Genomic DNA, 9,478 nt, shown 5'->3' with positions numbered 1-9,478 from the left:
GCCCGCGCCCGGCCGCCCAATTCAGCTTTGCTTGCGTGTGCGGTGCGAACACCTGATTGATGCCCGGCCAGTACCCTCCCGTGATCATCACCGAAGCGCATCCGGACGAATTAAATGTGCGGACTTTGCCTTATTATTATTATTTTGCTTTCTTTTTCTTCCTATTTTTCTTGCCAATCCCGCAGCTTGTCGGTTGGGGATGATACATCGGCAGCAGCCCAGACGGCCCCCCCTGCAGTCCCCTCCCATCCAGGCCCGCTCTCTTTCGTCACGCTCCTCCCATCCCTAGCAGCGCCCGGGGAAAGGGGACCTGTTCGTCATCTTTTTAATAAACGTCTCGCATGCATCGCTAAGGTATGCCGTAGTGATACACCGCATATATCCCCCGTGGGATATAACTTCTAGACTATATGCCAGAACTACAGTACTATGTAGTGCATCGTCTCTATCATCCATCCGGGGGGGGCAGAAGCCGCCGTGTCTCTCTCCATATGGGTAATATGCGGGTTTATCAGATTGATTGAATGGGTTCGGTTATTGTCACTACCTTATGGATGTCAGCGGGAAGACTATATTACCATGGTGTAGCTTGTCGCGTTGGCGAACGGCAAGCGTGGCCGCATTTTTCTCGATCTTGATCGACCCGTGACACAGACTCCGCACGACATGATGGACGAGCCGAGCGAGTGCTGGCGCGGAAGATTCTTGTAACAGCGGATCCCCGGAACGGATTGGCGGGTATTTTATGGGCCAGGAATATAGGCGAGGAACCGACCATGGCCTTTTCGTCTCTTATATGTGTTTCCTCATCCCATCTCGCCTCGTGCGGGCTGTTGGGGGGCCCGATCAAACGAGGACAAAGCTGAGACCAGTGATGCGCCGCGAGTCGCGCTCATCAATCCAGTCCCCGTCCCTTGCTAGAGTCTCTTTGGGGCGGGCATCCTTTTCCCGGGTGATAGCTTAGCATGGAGGCTGATATCTTGCCCTGGGACCGTGATGTTGCATCTACAGATCTTCTCTCGGGTCTCGTTCTTCTTCTTCTTCTTCTTCTTCTTCTTCTTCTTCTTCTTCTTCTTCGTCGTCGTCGTCGTCGTCGTCGTCGTCGTCTTCTCCGTCTTCTCTCCCCATTCCCACTTTTGATACGTTTACCTTTTGGGGACTGCGGTTTCGGGGTGGGATCGGGATGCCTCGGCACTGGAGATCACCTGCGCTATTCTAAATCAAGGCAAGGGAGCGGAGAACCACTTCAGGAATATGGATAAGTAATACGGAATGCACCCCTATTAAGCTTGGAAACTTCAAAGCCTCTTTCATAATTATATTTATTTTAAATCGTTGTCATGGCTTGCGTCTCTTCACCCCCACCGAGGCAAGCCGGGCCTGGTCCGGGTCGCCTCCCTTCTGCATCGGGCGCCTAACTTTTAGCGCCAACTCCTCTTCTCCATGTGGGCTAGGTGAGTGATTTAACGAGCCCGCCCATTGTTTCTTTGTTTCTATTGTAAGAAGGCATCGCGACAATTGGGAGTTGGGACGTTTACGGCAAAAACTTTAAACCTTTTTCCTTTCTTTGTTACTTGCCTATTCCTAGCGCCTCGGAACCTTTCATTCCACCCCGCGGCCGAGAGCGTTAGAGTTCACAAGGGCGGCTAGCCCGGCTTGTTTCTTCTTTTCAAGGTGGTGGTTCTGTTTCAGACACACGTCGCTGGCATGTCTGATTTTCTGGCAGGGTGTGATGTCGTGCTGACTGACTCTGGGGGAGGAGGAGGAGGAGGAGCAGCCAACCTGGTTTTGTATCGGGGGTTTCTGGAAGCCTGGGACTGTAAATGCAATTGCCTGCAAAAGCGTGCTCCTCCCGCTGCAGGCTAGGTTAGGCATTTGCTGCGTGGTGGTGCATTCCATCAGGTAGGTATTTGTCTGCTTCGGAACACCTTTGCCTAATCGGACAGCTTGGGAGGATCGTTTACCGCCATTGAACCCGCCTTGGGTCAAGGCGCCTCATCCGCGCCTCATTCTTCACCTCGTCACCAACTCCAAAACTGTAAGGCCAGCACCGGAAGCGTGGTATCTTTGGGCCTGTTAATCCCATTGGAGGTTATTTTGCTGTGTTTATATTCAGTCTCCACGGCCGGAAGCAGCTTTACATGAGGTTATCACCACTCAGTGCCGTGGACGGCGAGTCATTCTCGGCTGCGCACCACCCTGCGATAAGGTGGATCGCGCAGTGAGGTGAATCGAAACACGGCAATGCTGGTGTTTCACTGCTGACAACCTGTCCATGCAGAGAGGGGCCTTGATGTGGGAAGGCACGCTTTTCCTTTTTCTGACAGCAGTGCACCGCAGCAATTATTTTCCGACGAGAGCGAGCTGCTCTTGCGCCAACCTGCTGCCACCACGGCACTATTGAACCCCGCTCCCAATTACAAACCTTCCACCTCATTTGCGTCGATAGGGTTCTGCTGCGTTGCAGCGTTTTGGTGACGGGCTGGGCGTGTGGAGGCACGGGTGGAGTGGTAGGACGCCCCCCTGTCTTGGCTGGGATGCTGATGCAGGCGGAACGCATGGATGGACACCGGCTGGTCGCTCCCAGTCCGTTCCCAGCCGCCACAGATGCCTCTAGCACAGACTAAAAAGAAATGGGCTTGCCGCTCGCTCAGGAAACACCCTCCCCTGGGGGGTGTAACTCAGCTCACGTCGTACCAGCTGTACCGGCTACAAGCTGAGTCCTGACCCTGGGGAGTGGGGACCGACCTTCTCTGGGGCCTTGCCCGCGACTGGTCAGCCGCCGCCGTCAGGCACGATAAGTTTTTTGAGCAAAAACACCGCCGGGATCCCGGCCGGGGGAAATAACGCCAACATGGGATGAAACGTCCTCCCGAGTATCCTCGTAAAACCTGGCTCACCCTATGTCTTTTATAGGAGCCAACCGATCCGTCGAAATTCCTAAGTGGATAAACGATGCGACGATCTTCGCTCGCAACCAAGAACCACAATGCTGAATAATTCGCGGCCGGCCGAGCACAAATAAGAAATCGAAACCCCCCCCCCCACCCCCCTCTTTCATTCAGCATGCGGGCATCGCCATTCTTTTATTTTTTTGCGCTTTCCGCCCAATTTGCAAATGCGCCAAATCTCCACTGCTTTTTCCATAGTGTAGTTTTTACTTGGAGCTAGTCGGGCTGTGGGTTAGGTGCGGGGCTGCCCCATGTACCCCCCCGGCAGCAATGCCCCGGCAGTCAGCACTGTTTACAGGCAGGCAGCACACAAAAAAGTCCATGGAAAATAAAAACTGGGGCAACCTAAGCCCAGGGAGATTTTCACGCATGAACAACTCAGAGAGATGCATTCCCGAACCTAAATAAAAGCCAGGTTACAATTACTTGAACGGGCCCGCAACCTGTAAACATCTCTCCATCATAACGCAGCATGTCAAAAACACGTGCACTGCAATGCAGCGCATAAAAAGCCATGTGACTATCATGATTATCACCTTCGGTTAGCCAGTCACACGGTTTTGCAGCCATTCGACCTCTTGGCTTGACGACCTAGCTTTAGTCATCACTAGAGGTTGACTGCTTTCCCTTACTCCTTGGGTGCATCGCAAGTGTAAAGGAATGGTTGCTTTATATTGAAGGCTAACTAAGTCATATGTTGATAAAGCATATTTTTTGTTTCACCGGAATGGCTATTCTACAAACTCGTGGGTTTCGCTATATTAAGCTCTGCACGGCTAAGAAAGCTTATGGAAGCGGTTTTCAAAGCGAAGTCAATTGAAGCATGAAGATGATTGTTTCCATTTGCATACATGTAGATTTCAAACGGCTGCGCTTGTTGGCGCATCTCTCATCTTCGCTCTTAGATCAACGACGGGAAATTCGGAATGAATAGGTGCCTATAAATTTCCACCGCGTCCGGCGCCCATGATCCGATTTTATACCTCTTGAATTTTTCAAGATATATTCGGATAGCCATGGCATGATTCTCTTTACACAGTGTAGTTGAACCATTTCAACCTCGGCAATGTAATCATCAACGAGTTTAGCATCCATAGGCCGAGCTGCATTACCCTCGCTCTCCCAACTCGAGTTCCACTGTGTATACATGATTCATATATCTCCCTTCACTTAAATCTCTTGCCGCCTATTCTTTCGTATTAACTCGAAAATAAGCAAACTAGTACTACACAGAGCATCTGGAATGCTCTTGGGTCCTCAGGACTTTGCAAACACTCTCTACTTATGCTGACGTGCTGATGGCATGTTTCCTCTCGTCCAGAGTCTAGGCTACCAATACAGCTCGGGCCTCAAAGGCTAGACAAGTCCTTTAAAGGTCGCTGATGTATGCCACAGACTTGAGTAGCCGCATTGGTTAAGAGTACAACAAGACTCTGTACAAGATTATTTGCTTCTATACCTCATTGCTACTGTCTAAGAACCAGAGACCCAGAGTGTACTAAGTTTGACAGTCCAACATATATATGCCTTGCTTGTTATAATTCACTAGATATCTCGCTTGGAAGTAGGAGCGCCTCGAAAAACGGCATTAGTTTACCAAAGCCGAAAGAGAAATCCACCGGCTTGAGGAAACACAAAACATGTCTTTTCCAGATTCATGTGTCTGATGTCGCTGGTAGCTAATAGTAGTCTGAGGATTCTGAGATCTCTTACCAACTCTCACATTGGTTACGACATGGTGGACACAATACAAAAACTGCTGATAGTACGGAGTACAACACCTGTCTACACGCTGGCTCGACAATTGTCGATCGAGCCTAGGGAAATTTTAGGCAGCAATTACCTTCAGATTGAGATCATACTTAGTACTTTCCGCCGTTAATTTGTAGAGCGTTGTAATTTTGGTCCGGGCAAGGTGAGTAGGCAATTTTGTCGAATAAAAGGTTAGCACACCTGCACTAAGGCGCGGGGCTAAAGATGTGTGAGCAATTACCTTGGGATTGGACATATTACTGGTTGAAATGGCACTGAAAAGACGGCGAATTGTGTTTTGACTTGGAGTGCGGGAGGCACGGAAATAACAACGACCAAACCAGCGGCACCCACTTTACAGTGCTAAAGTGGAAACCCTTCCTTCCGAAGCAGGCGAGAATGGCCCGGGCCCCCCCCTGCGGGTGGAGATGGTTGGATTGGAAGCCAAGTGGGTCCGGTGGATCTCAACGCCCACCCATTCATGTCTGACATGGCCCCATGGTCCCGCACCCCCTTCACAGGTGGCGCACATGCAGGGTTTGCCCCCGGCTCCGTACAGCGCTGTACCTCGACATCCTTGGCGTTGAGCGACTTCACAGCACGTACACTGGAGACACACCCCACGTTTTTGTATGAAGGGTAAGGGGAGTTGGGCGGCTGGTTAGAATCGCACCCGCTTGCTGGATTTTATCTTCCTACCTGGGGTTTCTCCCCATCTTCCTCCTTCCTCCCTCCCGTTTCTAGTTTGTTTGCGTCGCCCCGAGCCGGACCCGCGCCTGCTTGCGACTTCTTGCTTAGGACCTTACGATCCTAACAAGAGCACTGTCGCTTTATTGTATTCATTCTATCCTAAGCCCTTTTCTTTGCGCCGCCGCCCGAGCTTCCCCTTCGGCTGGTTGATGGGCTGACAAGCTTCGCCGAAGGCTGGGAGCAAGCTGTTGTCGTCACATTCGCCCGACCGCTCGTCGGCAGTAGCCTTTCAATCTCCCCACTAAACCGCCGCCCAGAAATCTGCCACGCGTGTTTCTTTTGACTTCCTGCGCAACGGGTCTTCTTGGGCGCTCAAGTTCTTATTTCATTTTACTTAAAAGCAACTGCGCCGGAATTTCGGCGAGACAAATTTAAGTCGCGGCATCCGAGCCGTGTCTTTACTTTTGCCGCATCTGAGCTTATAGCTCAACAATAGGCGACGAAACGTGCGCTAAGCACCATGGCGAACCATCACCCATCTCCGCCAATGCAGATCCAAATGCATCATGGCCCTCCGGGACCCCCTGGTGCCCTTCCACCATCGCCCGGCTGGGTCCAAGGCCGCCAGACACTGATGCAATTGAACGAGATAGTATGGGTTCAGCTAGGTAGGTTTCTCCTGCCCGCTGCTGAACAGCATCTATATATGACTTGCGGAGTTCGATTGCTAACACTGCTGTAGGTGCCGTAGCGGAGCTTATGGGCAATCTCGACGAAGCCTTGTCATACTATGAGAACGCTCTGCGGGGCAACCCTAATTCTATTCCGGCTATGAATGCTATGAGTCTTGTCCTCAGGACGCGCGAAGAATTCCCAAAGGCGGCCGAATACCTCCAGGCGATTCTAAAGCTCGACGACCGGAACGGAGATGCATGGGGGAGTTTAGGTGCGCGGGATAGCTCCTTATCAGATATCTCTGTTGTGACAACATACTGACTGCGACTATTCCAGGACATTGCTACCTCATGATGGACGATTTACAGCAGGCATATGCCGCATACCAGTCAGCCTTGCTCAATCTCCGAAATCCAAAGGTTTGTTATGTTGCCTTGACACGTGAGCGCTCTGTGCTAATCCAGCCATCGCAGGAGCCAAGGCTTTGGTACGGCATAGGCATCCTGTATGACCGATATGGGTCTCTCGAACACGCCGAAGAGGCCTTCTCTCAGGTCATGCAAATGCAACCAGATTTTGACAAGGCGCACGAAATCTATTTCCGCCTCGGTATCATATATAAGCAGCAGCAGAAGTACAGTTTGTCGCTCGAGGTATATTCCAAGCCACCCACCAATGTGCGTTTACGTTAGTAAACAAGTCCCGTCTAACGTTGTCTCAAGTGCTTCAAGTACATTGTCAACTCGCCGCCAACCCCCCTCACCGAAGAGGACATTTGGTTCCAGATTGGCCATGTCCACGAGCAGCAAAAAGATGTATGTATAACCCGACATCCCGCACCGTTGTAGTACTGACCCTGTCGCAGTACGACAGCGCAAAGGCCGCATACCTTCGTGTTCTCGACCGTGATCCCAACCATGCAAAAGTGCTGCAGCAGCTTGGCTGGCTGCACCACCAGCAGAGCAATAGCTTCTCCGCCCAGGAGAGAGCTATCGATTACCTCGAGAAGTCCGTCGCAGCTGGTGAGTTTCCTCCGATTGAGGGCCCGAGTCCTGCTTTCTCTCGCCCCCTTTCCCTGACATGACCGTTTCTAACACGTGGCAGATAATACGGATGCTCAGAGCTGGTATCTCCTTGGAAGGTGTTACATGGCACAGCAGAAGTACCCTAAAGCGTATGAGGCCTATCAGCAGGCCGTGTACCGTGACGGCCGGAACCCTACGTTTTGGTGTTCGATTGGTGTTCTCTACTACCAGATCAACCAGTATCGCGATGCACTTGATGCGTACTCTCGTGCCATCCGCTTGAACCCGTACATCTCAGAAGTCTGGTATGACCTGGGTACTCTGGTGAGTCTTGCCTTTACCGTACAAGATGTCGATGTTGGATTTTCACTGACTATGAAATATAGTATGAATCGTGCAACAACCAAGTTAGCGACGCACTCGACGCATATCAAAGGGCCGCCGAACTGGACCCCACGAACCAACATATCAAGGCAAGGCTGCAGCTACTGCGGAATGGGCCAGCGAACGGAGCCCCACCAGGACAGGCGCCCATGCCAACAGATGTCCACCCGCACACATACCAAGTTTCCGGAGCTCTTGGTCCTCCTGGCCCCCAGTGGGCCGGATCCGGCTCAGCACCGCAACCTCCGCCAGGGCCGCAGCCCATGCTCGGCGCCGCTCCGGGACCAGGACAGGGCCCTAATTCGTGGGGCGGAAGGATCTCGGAGATTAACCCTCCTCCGCAACCGCCCAACCCATATGCCCCAGATCGTGAGCCCTTTCGTGGCCAAGCTCCCCCCATTCCACGCCAGCCCAGCCCCCGGCAGGAGCATCAGATGAGGCCATATTTGGATGCCGGCCGGGGGCCGGAGTCCCTGCGACGTGGATTGTCTCCTCCGCCCCCTTCGCACTACGCCGCCCCTCCGCCGCCACCTCCGCCCCAGCAAGCTCAGCAGGCGCCTCAGCCATCCCAGCTGCCCCCGCGGATACGCAATCCTACCTTTGGCGGCCTCACGTCAAATGCCCTCCAGCCGTCGTCCGGACTGGGACCAAATGGACCTCCACTGATGCCGTACCGCACCAGTAGCCCGAGGAATGATGGCAGACCTCCCATGCACGACAGCCGTATGCCGTCGCCTAAGTCGGCGTATCCGCAGCATCAGCCGCCATATCCGCCGCACCCTGAGCAGGCTGGTCCGAACGGCCCTGAGCCTGGTGTCCCCCTTGCTCCCCATCCGGGCATGCCTTCCGATCCTTCAATGCACCGCGACCATGACCCGCGCCCGCCGTCGGTCGGTCCTAAGCGTAGACCGGAATGGGACGACGAGAGAGAAGTAAAGAAGCCATCGACCGAGGAGAGCCGCGCTCGCATGGATGACGTGCGACATCGCCGCCCATCAACCCCCCCTCGCATCGAACCACCATATCGCCGCAACTCGTCTGAAGCTCGCCGGTTTGATGATCGGCGCATGGAAGACGCACGCCGGGCCGAAGACCAGCGACGAGTAGAGGAGATGCGCCGCGCGGACGAGCAGCGTCACGCCAATGACGGCTATCATCCTTCCGAGGCCGCGCATCATCCCCAGTCGCACTCGGTGGCCGCTCATCTGCCACCAATGCAGCCGCAGGGCCCGTCCCCTATGCAGCATGGCCCGTCCCCGATGCAAAATCTCATCCATGACGGTCCTGGACCTCAGCCAGGCCCCGTTCCAAAGGAATACCCCCCTGCGCCCGAGGAAAGGCGAATGGAGCATCCCTCCTCTCACCCGCCCATCATCAACGAGCCCGAACGTGCCGCTCGTAAAATGGAGGTTGACGAGGACTATGATGACAGTGGTGAGGAAGATAAAAAGGCAGGGGTTGTTTCCGGGCCCACCTCGGGTCCAGGGTCCGCCACGGGCGAGATGAAGAATGGGACCCCGACGAGCGCGAGCATCAACGGTATTATGGGGCAAAAGGTGGAGTGTAGCTGAACCCTTCACGATATTTTCCTTACTGCCGACAACCGTCTTTCACGACTTGACCACCTTGACCGTTTTTCCTTTATCCCGTGTTAGGACCTATATTTTCCCAATGCTCACGCACTTACACGGCGTTATTCTCCCCATAGCACCATGAAATATTTTGTTAGCGAGCCCCCTCATTCTTCACAGGAAGCATGGATTTCAGGATCTATCCTTCATTCACTCCAAGACCGTGGGCCGATATTCAGCTTCAGTTGTGGCAATGACCATATTCTCGTTAATATTCTAGTGGTAAATGTATCTACGGTGGATTGAGGCGAGTTGGGAAGGAACGAGGTGAGCGTTGGAATTCCGTCGAGCAGTTGCTAGAGGGCCCTGTGACGGCCAAGATAGTGTGTCTCTTTGTACATTCTCCTATAGTTAATTTCAGTCCATGACG

At 53.2% G+C, this 9,478-nt stretch overlaps 2 protein-coding genes across 2 annotated transcripts; one reads left to right on the top strand and one right to left on the bottom strand.

The window, feature by feature from the left end:
* Positions 1 to 846: 846 nt before the first annotated feature.
* Positions 847 to 1,128, bottom strand: B0T26DRAFT_756016 (uncharacterized protein; the record flags this gene model as incomplete). The annotated part of the gene is made up of 2 exons (XM_060446033.1): positions 847 to 913; positions 1,010 to 1,128. 2 exons carry the CDS (start codon positions 1,126 to 1,128, stop codon positions 847 to 849), a joined length of 186 nt encoding a protein of 61 aa, XP_060291619.1.
* Positions 1,129 to 5,913: 4,785 nt separating this feature from the next.
* Positions 5,914 to 9,048, top strand: B0T26DRAFT_656107 (uncharacterized protein; the record flags this gene model as incomplete). Its single annotated transcript, XM_060438686.1, has 8 exons — positions 5,914 to 6,061; positions 6,136 to 6,339; positions 6,405 to 6,487; positions 6,542 to 6,721; positions 6,791 to 6,883; positions 6,934 to 7,090; positions 7,173 to 7,417; positions 7,480 to 9,048. 8 exons carry the CDS (start codon positions 5,914 to 5,916, stop codon positions 9,046 to 9,048), a joined length of 2,679 nt encoding a protein of 892 aa, XP_060291618.1.
* Positions 9,049 to 9,478: the final 430 nt, after the last annotated feature.

Source organism: Lasiosphaeria miniovina (assembly GCF_030549165.1).
Source record: "Lasiosphaeria miniovina strain SMH2392-1A chromosome Unknown B0T26scaffold_7, whole genome shotgun sequence".
Lineage (NCBI taxonomy): Eukaryota > Fungi > Ascomycota > Sordariomycetes > Sordariales > Lasiosphaeriaceae > Lasiosphaeria > Lasiosphaeria miniovina.
Note: the sequence above shows the minus strand (reverse complement) of the source record. Positions and strands in the feature narration are given on the sequence as shown.